Genomic DNA, 23,084 nt, shown 5'->3' with positions numbered 1-23,084 from the left:
CCCCTTCTCTGATTCTAGAGTTGTCTTGTCCCATCCTTGTGTTGCTCTTCAGATTTACACAGGCCTAAAGCTCCCCATAGACGCAATGATTCTTCTTCGAACGACCGATTTTAGCGACCAATCCTTCAAAATTATTGTGGGATTTGAACGATCCTACATCTTACGATTTTTCGGCCGACATCTGTCAGGAAATTGATTGGCCAGGTTAAAAAAATCTTTGTCGGTCCCAGTGCAATCTATCTATGTGTCCAGGGCCAAGCAGACAGCTCCCCTTTGTTTTCCTGACAAATTGGTCTTTTTAGTTGATGGTCAATTCGTACGATCATATGATCGTTCCGAGAAAATCGTGGTCTCATGATGAGGATCGGATCTTTTAAAAATCTCGACATCTATAGCCAGCTTTATAGATCTTTCTCTGAAGCACTGTATCTTTTTTATTTGCTTTTCAGGAGACGACGTACTTTGGAAATATTGGGGACGCATATCATTAGAATTCCAGCCAAGCATGAACCGAGGCTCTTCTTGTGAGTTTTATACACAAGATGCCTGCAGCTAGAGAGTTGTACTCTGGGGAGCTGAACTATTGATCATGGGCAAGTGTTTAAAGGGGAACTCCGGCTTCCAAACCATGATTTGATAAAGAGGCCCACATAACACAGAAAACCCTAATATACCCACCACAGTTACCTTTTTCTTCAAAAAGTATGAATAAATTTAATTTTCTGTGCTGCATCCGGTTAACAGTTCTCTTTTTGAATCATTTGAAATCCTGGCAGGGAAGGAGGGACTAAACACACTGATGTTAAAAATTGTAATAACTTCTCCACAGCTTACAGACAGCATGCAGGAGCTACATAACCCACAATGCATTGCACTGTGATGTTCCATTCCTTATTGAAATCATGTGTTTAGGAAATAGTGTGGTTTGGAGGATGCAGGCTGAGGACAGCTGGCTGCTGATACAAAGTAACAGTAGTCAGCCAGCTCAGCAAAGTAGTCAGACAGATCAGCAGAAGAGCAGGGGGCTAGGCTAAAGAACTGTCAGAAACCATTAAAAATCATAAAAAGTCTGCATATTTTTTAATTGATGTATATTGCAAAGTTGCTTGAAACCTGTTTACTTTTCAAAAAGCTTATGTTTTTGTGGAGTTCCCCTTTAATTAAACAGGCAGAACCCTCAGGCCTCAGGCTTTATTGCAAAAATTATCCGGTTTTATGATTCTTATCTGGTTTTGGCCATGTGTTTTGAGATTTATCCTTAAAGGAGAACTGAACCCTGAAAATGAATATGGCTAGAAATGCCATATTATATGTACCAACCTAAATGTTCAGCATCTTTATAATCGTAACAATCCAGGCCATTAAAGTTATCGCAAGTTTCTTCTCTTCAATTAGAAGTGTCTGCGACACACACATGCTCAGTGCACTTTGAGCAGCTGTTGGGAAGCTAAGCTTAGGAGTTTTAGCAAATTATTGCAAGTAGAAAATTCAGGTTGTCTGTCCTATAAGCTGATGCTACAGGACTGATTATTAAATTCTGATGCTGATTGAGCTGGTTTCGGAGCTGCTATGTACCTATAATTATTTGCTAGTCTGCCTCAGCCGTATATTGTGACATTTATATGATCTATCTTCAGTATATTTTGTGTTGGTTGGTCCCTAAGATCAGTCAAGTGACAGCAGCACAGAGCATGTGCAGTGAATCAGCAGAAAAGAAGATGGGGAGCTACTGGGGAAATATTTGGAGGCCCAGGTCTGCACTGTTAAAGGGCTGTGATTGCCTTGGGCTGATATAAATGCCCAAAACATACTTTGCAACACTTCTGCCCTACTTTCTTGGCTAAGCTTTAGTTCTCCCTAAAAGGAGAACTAACCCCTACACTAAGAAATTCCCCTACCTACTACCCTAGGTAGTCCCTGCTCCCTCCCTCATAGTTAGTTACCCCTGAAATTGCCCCTTTAAGATATTTTCATTATTGTCTGCAATGAATGACTTCAGATGAATGTAGGAGTCTGGGTTTCCCACATCTTTTTATTTACATTTCTGGCAGACTTTCCAGTGTTTGGTAGACTCAACAAGGCTTGTTTAACTAACACTGTGCATATGTGCGCTTGTGTAATAACTGGTACCAGTTAGATTTCTCAGTCAGCACCTGTAACCTCCCAATTCTTAAGACCTGATGCACGTCCAACGGTTTCCACCATGTATCCGTTCACTTGCTTAAAATGCCTTTATTGAGACATGGGTTTCAGACCCCAATACATGGGGTCTGAAACCCATGTCTCAATAAAGGCATTTTAAACAAAGGAATCCATGGCTGGTGCTGTCAATATCTGTAAATAATAACTGGTACCAACCAATCCAAGACTAACTTTTAGGACTCTACCGGCAGTAGACTGATTTGTGATTGGTTGCTATGTGCTACTTCATTCAGGCAGATTTGCCCAGTGTTATTGGCTGCTTCTGGTCTGATTATCTTTCTGTTAGGAGGGTTAACTGGCCATGTTTTGGGGTAACTTTTCAGGAATCGCCCAAAACATACTGCTCCATAAATAATTACCTAGTGCGGATGTATTCTGCTGGGTAAAATCCATCCACGCAGCACAGACATAGAAGTATCTTGGCATCAATATGGCAGTGTATGCTGTCAGCATCTATATATAATGTGTGAATTTGTGGGGCTACGGTGTACTCCAGGTGCTGCTGTGTGCCACAAGCAGGTGATTGTTCCATTTGGGGGAGGGAGATAGAGTGTGCCGTAGTATCCTGCACTTATAAATCTGCTTCTGTCTTCTACCTCCAACTAATCCTCTTCCTCCCCCTCTCTGGGGTACGTGTGGCCCAACTGGCCGAGCCCTGAACAGAAAGACTTTATATTTACAACAAAAACAAGACCGAAACCAGATGCAAGGAAGGCTGATAAAGAAATAGAAACTGGCTAAATTGGGAAATCTCAATAAAAACTTGAATACGCAGCTCATGTGATTTTCCCTTTGACCACCGCAGATTGGAAGAAAATGGAATTGATTCAGCAATGACGCCACGCAGATTGTTTCTGATTGTTTGTAGCCCATGTTTTAGGGTCACATTATGTATATAGCAAGCTAGAGGCCAGAAAATGCCTTAGAGGTCCATCTCCAGCCTTACATTTTCTACTTGTTCTCCTGCTGCGTGATGGATTTATGCTGACTCTTGAAACTTACAGTCTGGGGATGCCCAATAATGCCCACAGATATGTATCTGGTTTACTGACCCCTATTGTGATGGTCAGTGCCATCTACCAATATGATTATACTGGAAAAAGAACAGAATAATCACTTGGCTGCGCTTATCCAGCCTTAGACAAGCACGAGTCTGCCTGCAATATCTGGGGCCCGTCCAGGGATTCCATTATAGCAAGGCAGAAGTTTAATGTAATTTTAGGGTTTGTAAACAGAACAGTCGACTGCTTCCTAATAAGCATTTTAGAAGTGCTCAAGGAACAGTCTTGATTTCTGGCCACTTGGCAGAGGGTAGTAATTCCCTTAGAGGTGTATCGTTGGTGTGGTTTATATGGCCTGCTTGTACCAATTTAGAGCATGCACTACTTCTCCCTGTTTTGGTACAGTGCAACCCAACTAAATCCACAGTGTGCTTGTAATGTTTTTAAAGGAATTCTTCAGTGGAAAAATAAAAACAGAGTAAATAGCCTGTGAAAATAATAACTAATATAGGTAGTTAGCCAAAAATGTAATGTATAAAGGCTAGAGTGACTGGATGTCTAACATATTAGCCAGAACACTACTTCCTGCTTTGAAGCTCCCTTGGTTTCCACTGATTGGTTACCTGGGGTTGGGCACATGGGTCATAACTATTTCTTTTGAATCTGAGCTGCATGCTAAAGATCAATTGCAAACTCACTGAACAGTTATGTCCCATGTGGCCCCCCCCTTATAGTCGCTGACTAACTGAGTAGAGAGCTGAAAAGCAGGAAAAAGTGTTCTCGCTATTATGTTAGACAACCATTCACTCCAGCCTTTATACATTACATTTTTGGCTAACTAACTATATTAGAAACATTTTTTTATTTTGCACCCAGTTTTTATTTTTACACTGAACTGTTCCGTTAATATGTAATGCATTAAGCTTCAAAAAACATGATGGTCCTTAGGTTAAAAACTAAACCTTGTTGGTCCTATTGGTCGGGGAGGCTCATCAGAGGGCCCTATACACGGACAGATAAGGTGCTGATTCGGTCTAGAGGTGGCCATTCATGGACAGATACGCTCGTTTGGAGAGGTTGTCAAAATTACTCTTACCCAGATATGCCAACCTTGAGAGGGTGATATCAAGCTGATACGATCATGGGCCCTAAGGCCCAATGATTGGATCACAATGCTGGGAATGCATGTGGTTGCTGTAAGGACCACAGCAATGAACCTAAGCAGTCTTCAATAAGGCTGGATTCTCAAACCTGCCTGATTGACAGACCAGAAATCTGTCATGGAAGCCTGTTGCAGGGCCTCATACACTGGGCAATAAGCTGCTGTTGTGGATCTATAACAGGAGACGAGTTCACCGATATCTACAAAAGACTCGGTCGGCTCGTCGAACGGGACCATTGTTTGGTCACAGGAAAGATCGTAATTATAACGTCTATTGCCACCTAGTCTGTCGGCAACTTTTATTGGCCCGTTTATGACATCCTTAAAGAAAATGAAATGGCAGCTTCAATCTGCCCGTGTATGGCCACTAGCTGCCCATACATTTTACAAACTGGAATCTATGGCGGATATGGCCACCTATGTCCTATGTGCAGGGTTAAATTAGGCTAATCAGATCATTTTGCCCCTATGTTGGAACACTTGTTAGAGGACCACATCAACAGGCCCATTCAGCCCTTGACTGAGATTTACAAACCTGTTCAGTAGATACATGGATAGTTTTTTTCCAGATATCTATCTGGGAGTCTGTCTGGAAAGGCCCATACATGGGCAGAGAAGCAGTCAGTTTGATCTGACGGGGCCAAATTGGCAGCTTAAATCTGTCTGTGTATGGCCAGTGTTTTACATGTTCAACAGAACTGATCTGTATAATAAAATGGAATTTTTAAAGCAAACTTCTCATTTAGTCAATGCTGACTATCCCTTTGGAAATGTGAAAAGTACTTCTATGTCCAGTAAATACAGGAGGGGGGCTCGACCCAGCTAGGCTTTTTCCATAGTTTCTTCAGGCTGATATGTTGTTTTAAATTTGTGTAATTAAAGCAAACCGAGATGATACTGATGGTTGGGAATTTAATGCACGGTAATCCATCTGTGGCATTCACAGGGAAGCTAAGGGTCACCTTAATTGCCCCAATCATTTGTACAATTTGCATATACCGTATATACTTGAGTATAAGCCGAGTTTTTCAGCCCCCAAAATATGCTGAAAAACTCTACCTCAGCTTATATTCAGGTCAAGCGCAAAAGCCGCCGCCTAAGAATAGTTGCCCTTGCCTAAGAATAGTTGCCCTTGCCTAAGAATAGTTGCCCTTGCCTAAGAATAGTTGCCCTTGCCTAAGAATAGTCGCCCGCGCCTAAGAATAGTCGCCCGCGCCTAAGAATGGTCGCCCGCGCCTAAGAATGGTCGCCCGCGCCTAAGAATGGTCGCCCGCGCCTAAGAATGGTCGCCCGCGCCTAAGAATGGTCGTCGGCGCCTAAGAATGGTCGCCGGCATCTCCAATGGGTGCAGAAACCCTCAATTTTTTGAGCTGCATTTCTCACCCTAGGCTTATAGTCGAGTCAATAAGCTTTCCCAGTTTTTGGAGGTAAAATTAGGTAACTCGGCTTATACTCGGGACGGCTTATACCCGAGTATACACGGTAAATCAACTTAACATCCCATAATACTTATACTGTATATGTGGACAAGCCTTCATGTTTATAATCCACTTTTTTCTTTCCATTTTTTCATTCCAGGTCTCGGTACATAAGTACAGAACTTGGCATCAGAGAGCGCCTGTTTGTGGGGGTCCTGACATCAAAAAACACTCTGAATACTTTGGCAGTTGCAGTGAACCGGACACTTGGACACAGACTGGAAAAACTGGTGTACTTCACTGGCATGCGTGGGCGTAAACTGCCCCATGGGATGTCAGTGGTTACCCATGGAGATGATCGACCCATTTGGAACATGTATCAGACCATGAAACACCTACTGGATAATTATATCCATGAGTACGACTGGTTTTACCTGGTGCAGGATGACACGTACACAGAGGCTCACCGTATTGCTCGCCTGGCTTCTCACCTGAGCATAGACGCAGACCTGTACCTGGGGCGGCCAGAGGAGTTCATTGGGGGTGACACTGAGGGGAGGTATTGCTATGGAGGATTTGGTTACTTACTGTCACGTAGCCTTCTCAGAAAACTGCAGCCCCACCTGGAGAACTGCCGAAATGACATCCTGAGCGCCAGGCCTGATGAGTGGCTGGGGAGATGCATCATTGATTACACCCACGTGAACTGTATGGAGGAGCACGAGGTAAGCGTTTTTGTCCTAAGTTAGTTAGGCTGCACCCACCATCTGAGACTGCAGCCATCTGAGACTGCTGTACCCCCCCCATCCTTTCCAACAATGAATAGGATTTGTGCTAAGCATTTGTTTACCTATTTGTTTTATCAAAAACAAATTCTTATATTTTGCACTAAACAATAATATGAAAGTTTCCCTTTGCAACTTACTATTATACTTAATCACTGGTTGCAGAGGAGAATGTGCTTCTCTCTTTAACCTCAAATGCTAAAGCTGGCCATACATGCTCAGATCTGGCTGGGCAATTTGACCAATTTCAACTATAATGCCCAACCATTTGGGCATGTATGGCCAGTTACCCGGCCTTTCTGAATGGTAATCATGGGATCCTGGTGGAACGAGGATTATCTAAAATGATGGAAAATTTGTTGGTTGGCTTTTTGCATCTTGCTGTTAAAGGGGTTGTTCACCTTTAAATTAATTGTTGGTATGATGTAGAAAGTCATGTTCTGAGACAATTTGCAAATGGTTTTAATTTTTTATTATTTGTGGTTTTTGTGTTATTTAGCTTTTTATTTATCAGCTCTCCAGTTTGCAAATTCAGCTATTTGGTTGCTAGGATCCAAAAAATCCTAGCAACCATGCATTGATTTAAGTTAGAGACTTGAATATGAATAGGAGAAGCCTGAATAGAAAGATGAGTATTAAAAAGTAGCAGTAAGAATATATTTGTAGCCTTTCAGAGCATTTGCCTTATGCATAGAGGTGAGGCAGGTAGTTACTTTCACTTTCCATTCAACATTTCCTAGATGTCACTGTTCTCCCCACATTCCCCCGTTCTTTTCACCATTTAATTGTATGGCCAGGGCATGGGGATGGACATCGGGTCCCCAATTCTGGTGCACAAACAAGATTCTGAGATGATGCAAGGCTTGTCTTAAAGGAATAGTTCAGTGTGAAAATAAAAACTGGGTAAATAGATAGGCTGTGCAAAATAAAAAATGTTTCTAATATAGTTAGTTAGCCAAAAATGTAATGTATAAAGGCTGGAGTGAACAGATGTCTAATAAAACAGCCAGAATCCAACTTCCTGCTTTTCAGCTCTATAACTCTGAGCTAGTCAGCGACTTGAAGGGGGGCCACATGGTACATTTCTGTTCAGTGAGTTTGTAATTGATCCTCAGCATTCAGCTCAGATTCAAAAGCAACAGATATGACCCATGTGGCCCCCTCAAGTCTCTGATTGGTTACTGCCTGGTAGCCAGGGTAACCAGTCAGTGTAAACCAAGAGAGCTGAAAAGCAGGAAGTGGTGTCCTGACTGACTTGTTATATATCAAATCACTCCAGCCTTTATACATTACATTTTTGGCTAACTAACTATATTAGAAACATGTTTTATTTTGCACAGCCTATCTATTTACTCAGTTTTTATTTTTACACTGAACAGTTCCTTTAATAACAGTGTCCACAAAATGGCTCCTGCCTGCTTGTTATAATTATGAATTCCCAGACTGAAGAAAACAAGATTCAAATAGTTTATATTGTGTTATAAAAGTTCATTTTGCTTGACTAATGTGATAAAATAGATTTTATCAAATTTTTTTGGGTGACAGGTCCCCTTTAAAATGGGGTTAATGGCCCCCATTTTAAAGATGGAGAGAGTCAGAAGAATAACGCAAATAATTCCAACGACTATAAAAAAATAAATAATGATGACTAATTAAAAAGTTGCTCAGAATTGGCCATTCTATAACATACTAAAAATGAACTTGAACTTGAATTTGAAGGTGAACCACCCCTTTAACACTGTTCTGAAGTGAAAGAGTTAAGGGTGGACATGCATGTGAACGGCCGCCCTTTGTAGGATATCTGTCTGTTCTCCCTGCCTGATTGGTTGCATACCATACATTGACCTGTGCATGGCCACCTTAACAAAGGCTTTGCGGTATGTTTATACAGAGCTCATCTACCTACAAATATCTGTTTATAGGGGGTGACTGCAGGAAAAACACATCGATTTTTCCATTCTTTATAATGGCATAATAAATGGCATATAATACCACTTATTATGCCCATGTTTAGCAAAGCTGTATATCCGCGAATACTGCCCCTTTGACCCAGTGTAAGCCAGTAAATTTATATAAATGGAAGCCACGTGATAGAATTGCTGTCCCCAAAACTGTATTTAAAGGAAATTACAATTTGATTGTTAAGGTCTCAAAAGAACAGTTCAGTGTAAAAATAAAAACTGGATAAATAGATGGAGATTGTAGGTGTGTAGAGATGATGTGGGACCTTGCAGCTTGTGGCAGTATATGTGGTATGTGTATAACTATAAGCGCCTTTATTCTCTTTTCTTGCGCAGGGTATACGCTACCGTTACTTTGAGCTGAGTAAGAACGCTGACCTTGAGAAAGAAAATGACCCACAATTTACAAATGCTTTCACTGCCCATCCTGTGCTGGATCCTGTGCAAATGTACCGCCTACATAAACGCTTTGCCCATCTAGAGCTGGACAGAACATATCAGGAGATTGAGCAGCTGCAGGTAAAGATCAAGTTGGCAGATCAACCAGCAAAAACAAATCTGGGGCCTGAATGCCCATTGGAGTGACTCCACCATTTGAAAGCTAGAAATAGGTAGAAAAAGGTTGCTAACAATTAGGGATGCACCGAATCCACTATTTTGGATTTGGCCTAACCCCAGAATCCTTTGCGAAATGTTCAACCGAAAACCGAACTGAATCCGAAACCTAATTTGCATATGCAAATTAGGGGTGGGAAGGGGAAACTTTTTTACTTCCTTGTTTTGTGACAAAAAGTCATGCGATTTCCCTCCCCGAACCCAAATTTTCATACACAAATTCAGATTCGGTTCGGCCAGGCAGAAGTATTCGGCTGAATCCTGCTGAAAAAGCCTGAATCCCGAACCAAATCCTGGATTCAGTGCATCCCTACTAACAATAGTACAGCATATTTTTACTGTACGGTTAAGGGTGACCTGTACCCCAGCCCAAAGGACAAATATTCCCAGGTTTGTAAATAGTAGACTGTGGTCTAAGAGGAGGTGCTCTAACTGGCATACAACCAGAACAGGTGGCACAGAAGCCTTGTGCTCTTAGCATTGAGGGCTTTCTTTGCCTTTTAATTGTGCCTTGTTGCCTAGAAAGTTTCTTATTGTTTAACTTTGACATTTAAAGCGCCTCGCATGTCATATGCTAAATGGTATGTAAAGGGAAAAAAGCAAAATCACATATTTTCTTTCTTTAATGAAGAAGAACACTATCTCCAATATACTTTAATTAAAAAATGTCTGCTGTTTTTATAAGAAACCTGACTGTATGCAGTGAGATTCCCCCTTCATTTACTTGCTCTGACTGCTGCCGATAGGAAACTTCAGTTCTGCAGGAAAATGATCATACTTTCAAATGGCAGGGGGGACCCCCCCTTACTTCCATGACCTCGAGCAGCTCTGTTGTGTTCCTTTAAAGCAGCCGCGATTGTTTATCCGTGGACCCAGTGCATATTTTGATTATTAATCAGTCTTGCTGTATCGGCTTCTGCCAGATATTATTTGACTTGTGCTCTTTTGAGAATTTATGACGATCCCTAAGCTTAACCTCCCAACTGAAGTCCGGACCACACTGGGCATGTGCATGGTCTTGGTCTTGCAAAGATGTATAACAAAGTTACAAGATGATGACCCACTGTGGCCAACTTTTAAAACATAAATCATTTGTTAAATTAAGTATGTTTGTTTATTATACAAAATACAGCATTTCTAACATTATTCAATTTTACACTTCAGTTTCCCTTTAAGATATGTGCCCTTTTTTCCACTTATTGTATATTCATCAGTTCCCAGGTACATTGCAGTTATCAGACATTTCTAGAGCATGAACTAAGTTACACTAAGTTACATCTTTTGTTTGGAGTAATACACTGCATTCAAGTTATACAGCTTGTGGCATATTCTCTGGTAAAACCTGATTATTGTCTCCTTACAATCTATTCATCATACAAGTGGATAGTTGCTCAAATAAGGCAGTTTTGTGGCCCTCAGCCAACGCTCTGATTAAATGATCTGTGCAGTCTGGTTAGCCATGGACCACTTGCCCAGCTGATCTAAACAGCCTTGAAAGTCACTCATGTGCCATACAGGACCCAAAGGGCTGCCAGTTCTATCAAGAAAGGACATACCTGCAGCTACTATCACTGTATGCTCAATAGAATAGGAATGTTTTTATCTAAAACCCGCTTACAGGAGTGTCATGCAGAGGCAGCAGTGGGTAACAAGGGAAGAGTAATTACATCGCAAGAGCATAGATTAAAGGATACAGAACTGCAGGGGCACTACACTCTAAATGATCTGAATTCAGCATCATGACCAGAAGGGATTGTGCTCAATATATTCCTGGAAACTAGGACACACCGTATTGGCTTTCTTTATGAAATAAAAAGATCAAATGCATTACTTGAGACGGTTATATTCTCCGGAGGGAATCCAAATATGCACCAATTATAGTTATATACTACAGAGAATCAAATGTGAATACTTCTCTTTCAAGGAGTATATGAACACACCCAGAGATTTGCCAAGGCCGGTTGTAACCATGGGATGTCAGCAGGGAATGTATAGGTCAGCCAAATTTCATCAAACATTTCTTTGTGTGCCAAAAGCAATGCATGGAGCTTCTGCACACAGTCCTGAGTACACAAAATGAGAACACATCTGTGTTATTTACTCATAGTTTCAATAACTTTTAGAAGAGCAAATACACATTCACCCCAAATCATACCTTAACTGACCTTCGGGCTGAGCATACCCAGTCACTGTTTCAAGCCCCCAGGGGTACCAACCCCTCCATTTGGCAGCTATTGAGAAAAGCCGTTCATTTACACATACTTGAGGAGGAAGGGACAGAACATTGCACTACATTATCCATTTACTCTGTCAAAATATAAGCAGCAATATTGAACAAGGTTGCTGTACTTCAGCTATATACAGACTCTTATGCTCCCACATCCCTCCCAACATGTTCATTCTGGGTTACTATGTCCTTGTCCCATCAACTGTGTTCATCGTTTTTGTGGCTGTATTAAAGGACATGTAAAGCCTACAATTTCCTACCATGTATATAAGTTAGTCATATCTTCCCCACCCAAGCACATCATTTGTACTGCATATACCCCTTCCATTTGCCAGCGCCATCACATAGTTACATAGTTACATAGTTAAATTGGGTTGAAAAAAGACAAAGTCCATCAAGTTCAACCCCTCCAAATGAAAACCCAGCATCCATACACACACCCCTCCCTACTTTTAATTAAATTCTATATACCCGTACCTATACTAACTATAAAGCTTAGTATCACAATAGCCTTTGATATTATGTCTGTCCAAAAAATCACCAAGCCATTCTTAAAGGCATTAACTGAATCAGCCATCACAACATCACCCGGCAGTGCATTCCACAACCTCACTGTCCTGACTGTGAAGAACCCCCTACGTTGCTTAAATGAAAGTTCTTTTCTTCTAGTCTAAAAGGGGTGGCCTCTGGTACGGTGATCCACTTTATGGGTAAAAAGGTCCCCTGCCATTTGTCTATAATGTCCTCTAATGTACTTGTAAAGTGTAATCATGTCCCCTCGCAAGCGCCTTTTTTCCAGAGAAAACATCCACAACCTTGACAGTCTACCCTCATAATTTAAGTCTTCAATCCCTCTAACTAATTCAGTTGCATGTCTCTGCACTCTCTCCAGTTCATTTATATCCCTCTTAAGGACTGGAGTCCAAAACTGCACTGCATACTCCAGATGAGGCCTTACCAGGGACCTATAAAGAGGCATAATTATGTTTTCATCCCCTGAGTTAATGCCCTTTTTTATGCAAGACAGAACTTTATTTGCTTTAGTAGCCACAGAATGACACTGCCCAGAATTGGACAACTTGTTATCTACAAAAACCCCTAGATCCTTCTCATTTAAGAAAACTCCCAACACACTGCTATTTAGTGTATAACTTGCATTTATATTATTTTTGGCAAAGTGCATAACCTTGCATTTATCAACATTGAACCTCATTTTCCAGTTTGCTGCCCAGTTTTCCAACTTAGACAAATCACTCTGCAAAGTGGCAGCATCCTGCATGGAACCTATAGTTCTGCACAATTTAGTATCATCTGCAAAAATAGAAACAGTACTTTCAATGCCCACCTCCAGGTCATTAATAAACAAGTTGAAAAAGCAAGGGACCTAGTACAGAGCCCTGCGGTACTCCACTAACAACACTGGTCCAATTAGAAAATGTTCCATTTACCACCACTCTTTGTAGTCTATCTTTTAGCCAGTTCTCTATCCAGGTACAAATACTATGTTCCAGGCCAACATTCCTTAATTTAACCAGTAACCTTTTGTGTGGCACTGTATCAAATGCTTTAGCAAAGTCTAAGCAAATCACATCCACTGCCATCCCAGAATCGAGGTCTCTACTTACATTCTCATAAAAAGAAATTAAGTTAGTCTGGCAAGATCTATTACGCATAAAACCATGCTGGCACAAACTCGTAGTATTATGATTTGCTATGAAGTCCAGTATCTTATCCTTTATTAACCCTTGTAAAAGCTTTCCTACCACTGACGTCAGACTAACTGGCCTATAGTTTTGAGGCTGAGAACGGGATCCTTTTTTGAATAGAGGCACCACATTAGCAATTCACCAGTCTTTCGGCACTATGCCAGATCTCAATTAATCCTGAAAAGTAGTTAAGTAAAGAGGTTTGGCAATCACAGAGCTAAGCTCGCTAAGTACCCTGGGATGAATACCATCTGGCCCCGGACCTTTGTTAATCTTAACATGTTCTAATCTCTTTTGAATTTCCTCATGTGTGAACCATGCATCATTAGTTGTATCACTAGAATTGGGACTATTAAGAAGGAAACCTTCACTTACTGGTTCCTCATTTGTGTAGACAGATGAAAAATAAGAGTTCAGAATCTGCACTTTTATTTTGTTTTCATCAACCAGCTGACCCCCCTCTGATAGTAAGGGTCCCACCCCTTCCTGCTTCATTTTTTTACTATTAACATATTTAAAAAATAATTTTGTTTTTTTTTACTGCTTGCTACAATATCCTTTTCTATATCAATTTTAACTTGCCTTATAGCTTCTTTGCATGATTTATTGGCCTCCTTGAACCTTATAAATGATCACATTTTCCTAAAACAAATAGCTTTCATCCAGAGGCCATTTTCCCTTAACACATCATCGGTAACATTGAGACATATATGCTGTAAAGTTCATGCAATGCAGAATGCAGGTTTACACAGGCACAATATACTTTGATAAAAAAATCTGCTGGGGTTGAGCACTGTAATGGTTAAGCTGAGCTCAGGAGAGCCGGTTAGGAGAAAACAAATAGGATCAGGCAGCTAGAGTTTCCATGGGAAAAAGCAATGCTGTCTCTTCATTGGCTGATAGACTGGAGGGTGTGTTTAGTTATCTGAGCTGAGAAGAACTGAGCATGCTCATGAGCCAACATCCAAAGTAAATTCCTGAGGGAGGGGGCAGAGTGGGTTAGAGCAGTAGACGGAATTCTAAGTGATTAAGGGAATACTGCAGCCTTACTGTTAACCTCTAAACAATCAGAGTGGCAGTTATCTAAAGATTTCAAAGAGGCTGTTCACTGATTAAATTTTTGTGGAGGGTGTTTACATGTCCTTTAACACACATATAGACAAATACAAGAGGTCCTCTGCACTCAACCCATTTTCAATATATTTAGGGCACTGAGACATTTTGTGCCTTAGGCTACTAAAAATGCCTTACCCCTTAAACAAGACAGGGATTGTTTGTCCATATATTGCAATATATTTAAGCTGGCCAACTATGTTAAAGTCATCCCATATCTGGCCAGTTCTACACTCAAATTGCATTTTATTCATTAAGAATTCTATTGCTTCATTATACATTTTACAAAGGGACTAAGATTTGCCTGCAACTTACTTGCTGCTTTCAAGGTTAAAACTTTTTATTTTTATTGGCCACCACTGGGATCACCTGACTATCGCTGGTAAGGGTGGGAGATACAACATGGAGCTGGTCACTGCTCCTGTATAACAAACAAGGGAAAGTTGTGCTCACCACTAATTTTTAAACCCATTAAGCGCACCACACATATGCTGGGAATCTTCAGGCTGAAGCAATGTTCCGCAGAAGCATTTTTACTATAGCCGAAAGGCTACTCACGGACAGATTGCAATGAAAATCAGATTTTAGCATTAAACTTTAAAGGAGTTGTTCACCTTCAAACAACTAGTTGGTTTCAGATAGATCACCAGAAATAACTTTTTCCAATGACTTTCTATTTTCTATGTGTGACGGTTTTCTAATGTTGAAGTGTAAATTGTCATTTCTCTCCTTCTGAAGCAGCTCTGGGAGTTGATACATTTCTTATCTTTGTCTCTGCTGAGCAGAATCTCTGGGTTTCATTACAGGCAGCTGTTACAATTGATACAATAGTTGCTAATACTCTAGAGATGCTGCTGAGAAATGTATCAACTAAATGTTGCAAAATTGTAACAGTTTAGAGACTGCACCTTAATTACTGAGCTGCCAGACTCAAACACCAGAGACACGAACATTCACTTTTAAACTTAGATTTTGGAAAAAACGTAAAAAATAAATAATGCAAAGTATTTGAAAAAAGTCCTTATTTCTGGGGAACAATCTAAAAACAACTGAATTGAAAAAAGTGTTTGGAAGGTGAACAACCCCTTTAAAGCTTATCTTGCTATTTAGTTTCCCGTTAAAGTAAAGGGCAAAAAATAATTTCTAGATTTCTTGTGTTTTTTTACAATCTGATTCACAAAATACTTGACCAGCTTTTCTAACATCCTTTATTCATATTTGTTTTCCAGAGGGAGATAAAGAATACCAGTAGCCTGTCTGTGGAAGGGGAGCATTCTGCCACCTGGCCTCTAGGAATCAATTCTCCCTTCCAGCCACGGACACGGTTTGAAGTCCTTCGCTGGGATTACTTCACGGAGGATCAAACCTACTCATGCGCCGACGGTTCTCCAAAGTGCGAGCTGATTGGAGCTGACCTTGCAGATGTCACTGATGTTATAAGCACAGCAGTGGATGAACTGAACCGCAAGTACCAGCCAGTGTTACATGTACGCAAGCAGCAGCTGCTGAATGGTTACCGGCGATTTGACCCTACACGGGGCATGGAGTACACGTTGGATCTTCAGCTGGAGTTGGTGACTCAGAAGGGACATAGTCGATCTATCACAAAGCGTGTACACCTTGTACGTCCGCTCAGCGAGATGGAGATTATCCCAATGCCATATGTGACCGAAGCCAGCCGCATCAACATCATCCTTCCTTTGACCGCACAAGATCGAGAACATGCTGCTCGTTTCCTCCAGGCCTTCACAGACATCCAAGGCAACGAAAACTCCCTTCTGACGTTGCTTTTTATTTATGACCCGTTCCAAGCCCAGCAGGTCAGCCAGAATGACATATTTGGCCAAGTCAAAAGTCTCATTGCTGAATACGAGAGAAAATACCATGACCTCAAAATCCCATGGATCAGTGTAAAGACAGATGCACCCTCCCAAATGCAATTAATGGACATCATCTCCAAAAAGCACCCGGTAGACACGCTATTCTTCCTCGCTGGTGTTGGCAGCCATTTGAACACAGAGTTTCTCAACCGCTGCCGCATGAACACCATCAACAACTGGCAGGTCTTCTTCCCCATCCACTTCCAAGGCTACAACCCTGAAGTATCAGAGCATGGTCAGCAGTCTCATTCTGCAACACTGGAGCTTTTGAGAGACGCTGGGCGGTTTGACAGAGATGTGTTTGAGGAGGCTTGCTTCTACAATGCCGACTACATGTCTGCCCGTTCCAAAATGAGTGCCGACGCACAAGAAAATGAAGAGATCTTGGAGATGCTGGACATTTATGAGATGTTTATTCGGTACTCTGTGCTCCATGTCTTTCGGGCTGTGGAACCAGCGCTGCTTCAGAATTACAGATCAAGGTCCTGTAACCCGCGGCTTAGCGAGGAGATTTATCACCGATGCGTGCAAAGCAATGTGGAGGGTCTGGGATCTCGATCTCAGCTTGCCATGCTGCTGTTTGAGCAAGAGCAAGGTAACAGCACTTGACCTAAGCTTTAGGTATGACTGCCTCAGATATTGCATCATGGTCATGAAGCGATTTTAGGCTGCCTGTGTGTTATCTCCCTTCAGCCATGCAGGACGCTGATGTTGACATTAGGGGCAGACCCCAACATTCCCTTCTTTTAGCACAATCTTTGTGTGGTCTTGCTATCCATGACACTTTGAAAACCAAGACATTGAGTCAGACGCACAGGGCCATTCCCTTCAGCAATGACTGCCAGCAGCTCCACATTCCATTGGCTGTGTGTGTGCTTGTTAGGAGTGATACCCCATTGCAACAGGACCTAAAAGAACAGAATCCACTCTGATACTTACTTGAGGGGGCAATTAATCAAGGAGATACTGGTTTTGCGTGCCCTCTTCTTCACGATTCACGGATCTGTGATCCTGGGAAAGCCGCAGGCTTGGCGCTTAACCTGGAACAGCCACAATGTTCAGTAGATTCAATTTAGTCTCTTCTGTAGCATTGTCTGTTTTCATTTCCAACATATATATCTCTGTAGTGCAGGGCTGACCATCTCAGTCTGTGGTATATCACAAGTGGTACTCTCCCAACTCTATGGCATCTCTTCCCTTTGCAGCCGCTGTGGAATTGTGACATGAGTAAAGGCAATAACAGTTTCTGGGGGTGTGACACCTGATAAATGATGTGAAAGCATATACTCATTTAATTCCTCATGCTTTATCTTGGTTGCACATTCAAGATCATTGCTGGGAATAACCATCGTAGGTTATATTTTGTGCCAGCCAGTTGACACTATTAATTTAATGACTCCATGACAAAATGAGAGAGCCACTTTAGGGATATGCTCCAACCCTATATCAAAACTTGGGGTCATATTTCAGCCATGGGATATTCATTTTGTACGTATATGGTATGTGTGTGGGGAGCTGCCGAATAGTGCTCACTGCTCCTCATAAAATGACTCTCTTGACTAAAATGACAGCTCCTACATGCAGATTTAGAGAATGATTCTGTACTTAATATAGCCAATGCCTTTAAGTGCATAGAATATATCAATTACTTGATGATGATTGTTGTTTTTTTCCATTTAAATGTCAACTTTAGCCCCAGATTAATACTTGTTTAATATGTGCCCAAGTTCCAAGCCTTATGCAGGTTCATTTACACCCTCCCTTATTCCTATTGACTTACCTTCTCAGAGCCACCACTCATGCAAATCATGCACATAGTGGCACTGTTTGAGCACTTTACCTGAGATTTAAAGAGATGCTGACACCAGAAAATAGCCTTTTTTTATGTCTATCAAAACATTGTTTTTGAATGATATTTATAATTTTGCCATAAAAGTATTTTCCTAATGCTTTTACATTACCTTTCTTACTGAGCAGTAGCCGGTTAGCATTAAAAAAGAGTCGGGTTTAGGAACTTCAAGTAACAATTACTTCCAAAAGCAGAACTATTGGCGAAAAACGATCAACATGACCTATAGGTAACTTTTAAAATAGATTAATATTTTGAAATTTTTTTTTTAAGTGTCAGTATCACTTTAAGGAAGAAAGGAAACCCAGGAAGTGGTCTTGGGAAATCAGGAGACTGATTCTGCACAGAGGGCTAGCAACTGGTACAGCACCTCTGAGGATTACTGGCAACAACCTAACATGAAGTATAGTTCCTATTCTGATATCCTAAAGACCCTACTGTTAAAACACTACAATGCGTGTGTGTGTGTGTGTGTGTGTCATGGCTAAACAATTGTTTTGTCAAAATGGTTTTTTGTTTTTTTTAACTAACGCTTTCTATTTGTTGCTCCCTCCATTGCGTAGCGTTTGGCAGTGAAGAGGTTAATCAGAATATTTTAGAATAGGCATTGGGGGGTGCATGTGAGAATCACAATTCTATGATTGGGGAGAAAACTGAATAATCCGCAGAGACTCTTTTTGTATGGTAAATGAGACCCCACAGGCGCCTCTCAGAAGCAAATGGTTTTTATATTATAAATATATTTAATGTTTTCCTTTTATATGTTTTTTTTTTGTCATTGATTTAAATATTCTACTTTAATAAAAATGCAGGAAAGTTACAGCTTGGGTGTAACTGTGATTGTACTTTATATACATTGTGGACATCTTGTACATCTTATTGCTATCACTCCCAGCAGGCTCATCTCCCAAGCACAGGTCTATTAGCTTGGCCAACGCTGCGTAACTGGCCAGAATTATTTTACCCTGGGTATAGAAACTTGACCTCATTTGCCTAAAAACCCAGCAACCGTTATATGTTTACCGGGGTCAGTGACTCCTGATAACTAATAGCAAGTAGTTGTGTGTGTGTGTGATATATAAATACATACACACACACACACACATTCATACACGCATGTACAGGTATAGGATCCCTTATCCGGAAACCCGATATCCAGAAAGCTCCGAATTACGGAATGGCTGTCTCCCATAGACTCCATTTTATCCAAATAATCCAAATTTTTAAAAATGATTTCCTTTTTCTCTGTAATAATAAAACACCACGTTGTGCTTGATCCAAACTAAGATATAATTAATCCTTATTTGAAGCAAAACCAGCCTATTGGGTTTATTTAATGTTTTAATGAATTTCTAGTAGACTTAAGGCATGAAGACCCAAATTACGGAAAGATCCGTTATCTGGAAAACCCCAGGTCCTGAGCATTCTGGATACCAGGTCCCATACCTGTATTGTGATAGTACGTTCTATTCTAAATCAAAACAATTGCTCAAATTTGTGTTATTCCTTTACAGAAAGTGAAGAAATGGAATATGAGGCTGTTCCAAAATATAGCAGTGTCTGCATTCTTATTTACAAACTCAAACATTCACTGTCTAAATTGAAAAATGTTTCAAGATTTTGCTTTTCTTTGAATCACTGAACTAATATTCAGTTGTATAATCAGTGTTTCTGAGAACTGCTGCACCTCTGTGTTGTATGGAGTCCAACAACTTCTGGCACCTGTTACATTCCACAATTCTTCTGCATTTCTTGGTTTTGCCTCAGAAACAGCATTTTTGATGTCACCCAACACGTTTTCTATTGGATTAAGGTCTGGGGATTGGACTGGCCACTCCATAACATCAATCTTGTTGGTCTGGAACCGAGATGTTGCTCATTTACTTGTGTTTTTGGTGTCGTTGTCTTGTTGAAACAATCACTTCAAGGACATTTCCTCTTCGGCATAATGCAACATGACCTCTTCAAGTAATTTGATGTATTGAAACTGATCCATGATCGCTGGTATGTGATAAATAGGCCCAACACCTTAGTATGAGAAACATCCCCATGTCATTATGCTTGTGCCACCATGATTCACTGGGGCTCATTTATGGGCAAAGTTGCCCATGGGCAGTTACTTATAGCAACCAATTGGTGGTTAGCTTTTTGAAGCCAGCTGCAAGCAAACTATGACTGCAGCAATTTGATTGGTTGCCAATGGGCAAATTTGCCCAGTGTTGATAAATGACCCCCACTGCCTTACTACAGTACTCTGGCTTGAATTCATTGTTTAGGGGTCATCTGACAAACTGTCTGCGGCCCTAGACCAAAAAAAGAACAATCTTGCTTTCATCAGTCCACAAAATTTTGCACCATTTCTCTTTAGGCCAGTCAACGTGTTAGTTGACAACTTCAGCACCTTTTTTTTTTTTATCAACAATGGTACTTTTCAGGGGCTTCATGTCAAAAACTTGGCTTTACATAGGTATCGTCTAAATTGACACAAGGAGATAACTTTAGATCTTCTTTGTTGTTTTGATGTTGTAAAGGATAATGTAGGGGGCGCTGTGGAGGCAGCAGGAGGAAAGTGAGTTTTTTAGGCAAGAACTGGCTAACCCACGAGACACAGACAGGAACAGGGTGACGAGGGCGATGAGTCCAACTGGAACAGGTGCAGAGCAGAATAGGACAGAGAGGGTGAAGATCAGGACTGGACTAGACAGGAAGAAGAGGGTGAAGGTCAGGACAGGAACAGACTGGATGGAACAGAACAGTGCGGGCATAGATTGGATCAAACTGGAGATAGAGTGCAGAAGGAGAGGATGGGAGCAGAAAGGCAGGAAAGCGAGAGGACTGGATATGACAGGTTAGGTACAAAGCAGAACAGAAAGCAGGAATCAGGAAAAGGCAAGGTAGGTTCAAGATCAAGGCAGGGAAAGGTACTAGGTAGGGTGAGGTTTGGAGTGAGGAGCAGAGCAAGATTCAGAATAGCAAGGGAAGCTGGGCAGGGCAAGGTCAAGGCAAGGTTAAAGCAAGGAAAGATCAAGGTTTAAAGCAGAACTGGAAGGGGAAGGTAAGGCAGATCAAGGCAAGACAAAGTTCAGAGCCAGGCAGGACAAGACAGGGAAGAGTTAAGAAAAGGAAAGGAGGCTAGAGCAGGAACCCTCAGCTAGGGACAATGCCACACTGCTAGTTTTGGAGGCCAATGCTCAGGCAAGGAGTGTTTTGAGGGCTGGCCTTAAATAGGGCAGGCAGCCCTGATTGGCTGACTGCAATAATATATGAGCATCCCAAATAGTCTGCTGACCTGGCCCAGTGGTTAAGGCATCGAGCCAGAAACCCAAAGATCCCAGCAGTGCCTGACAGTATCCCCCCCCTCACAAGGTGACTTCCAGGCACCACAGGGACCAATATTTTCATACACCTGGGGAGCTGGCAATACTATGGAGTGAACCACCTTTGTGGGTGCCCAGGGTTCTGGCTGTGATACAGGAAAACCACCCTTGCTGGAACCCAAGTGTAAGGAAATGCTATGGTCAAAGCCACCCTGGTGGGTGCCCTGGGTTTCTGCAGTGGTATAGGCAACTCCACCCTCATGGGTGCCCTCCACTCCTGGGGGCACAGGACACAGCAAAAGCCCCACTACTGGGGGCACAGGACACTGCAAAAATCCCCCCTCCTGGGGGAACTGGACTCGGCAGAAGCCCCACTCCTGGGGGCACTGGATTTGGCAAAAGCCCCTTTCCTGAGGGCACTGGACTTGACAGAATCCCCTCTCCTGGGGGCAGCAGGTGCTGGGAAGCCAGCAAAAGAGGCAGCTGCTGGGAAGCCGACACGGGTACAGGGGCAGCTGCTGGGAAGCCCTTCTGGAGCTGTGGTCAGTGGAGGCTGCTGGGGAACCCCCTCTGGAGCTGTGAGCAGCGGATGCTGCAGGGAAAGTCTATTTTGAGCTGTAGGCAGCAAAGGTTGTGGGAAAGGCCCCTCTGAAGATTTAGGCAGCAGCTGCTGCTGAGGAACCAGTTGCTGAGGGGTAACAGGCCTGGGAACTAAGGCAAATAGCTGAGGACCAGCCGGCCCAGGAACTGGAACAAATTCATCTAGAAATGCCAGCATTAACTGAGCAGTATTGTGGATTAAATGGGATCTACTGCACAGTAAGTTCTCTGCCCAGGACTAGAGCACCTGGGCATATTAAGTGACATATTAAAGAATCTTATCAAACTGCAATATATATTTAAGTAAATATTACCCTTTTACACCTTTTGCCTTCACCCACCATTTCGTGATGGTCTGTGTGCTGTCTCAGAGATCACCTGACCAGAAATACTGCAGCTCTAACTGTAACTGTAAAAGGAAGAAGTGTGGAAGCAAAAGACATAACTCTGTTTATTGGCTCATGTGACCTAACATGTACGGTTTGTTTGTGTGCACAGTAAATCCTAGGATTCCAGGGGACGGATGCAGACACATCGTCTGCATCCGACAATCATGTCGCATCAGAATTGAACAATGCAATGTGATCTTTTATTCTGTTTCATCATGGGTGACCAACACCCAGCAAAATATATATATATATATATATATATATATATATATATATATATATATATATATATATATATATATATATATATATATATATATATATATATATATATATATATATATATATATATATATATATAGTGGTGTGAAAAACTATTTGCCCCCTTCCTGATTTCTTATTCTTTTGCATGTTTGTCACACTTAGTTTCTGCTCATCAAAAACCGTTAACTATTAGTCAAAGATAACATAATTGAACACAAAATGCAGTTTTTAAATGAAGGTTTACGTTATTAAGGGAGAAAAAAAACTCCAAATCTACATGGGCCTGTGTGAAAAAGTGATTGCCCCCCTTGTTAAAAAATAACTTAACTGTGGTTTATCACACCTGAGTTCAATTTCAAAGGTTATAAAGCCATTTCTAAAGCTTTGGGACTCCAGCGAACCACAGTGAGAGCCATTATCCACAAATGGCAAAAACATGGAACAGTGGTGAACCTTCCCAGGAGTGGCCGGCCGACCAAAATTACCCCAAGAGACAGCTCATCCGAGAGGCCACAAAAGACCCCAGGACAACATCTAAAGAACTGCAGGCCTCACTTGCCTCAATTAAGGTCAGTGTTCACGACTCCACCATAAG

General features: G+C 41.6%; 1 protein-coding gene across 1 annotated transcript in view; it reads left to right on the top strand.

Annotated features, from left to right (window-relative positions):
* Positions 1 to 18,769, top strand: part of chpf.S (chondroitin polymerizing factor S homeolog) — a 30,399-nt gene extending 11,630 nt beyond the window's left edge. The window contains exons 2-4 of the mRNA XM_018238694.2: positions 5,944 to 6,508; positions 8,866 to 9,048; positions 15,420 to 18,769. Of these exons, the coding sequence (XP_018094183.1) occupies positions 5,944 to 6,508; positions 8,866 to 9,048; positions 15,420 to 16,679 (2,008 nt within the window). The 3' untranslated portion in view covers positions 16,680 to 18,769. The remainder of the gene's footprint in view (positions 1 to 5,943; positions 6,509 to 8,865; positions 9,049 to 15,419) is intronic.
* The last annotated feature ends 4,315 nt before the right edge of the window (positions 18,770 to 23,084 follow it).

Source organism: Xenopus laevis, chromosome 9_10S (genome assembly GCF_017654675.1).
Source record: "Xenopus laevis strain J_2021 chromosome 9_10S, Xenopus_laevis_v10.1, whole genome shotgun sequence".
Classification (NCBI taxonomy): domain Eukaryota; kingdom Metazoa; phylum Chordata; class Amphibia; order Anura; family Pipidae; genus Xenopus; species Xenopus laevis.
Note: the sequence above shows the minus strand (reverse complement) of the source record. Positions and strands in the feature narration are given on the sequence as shown.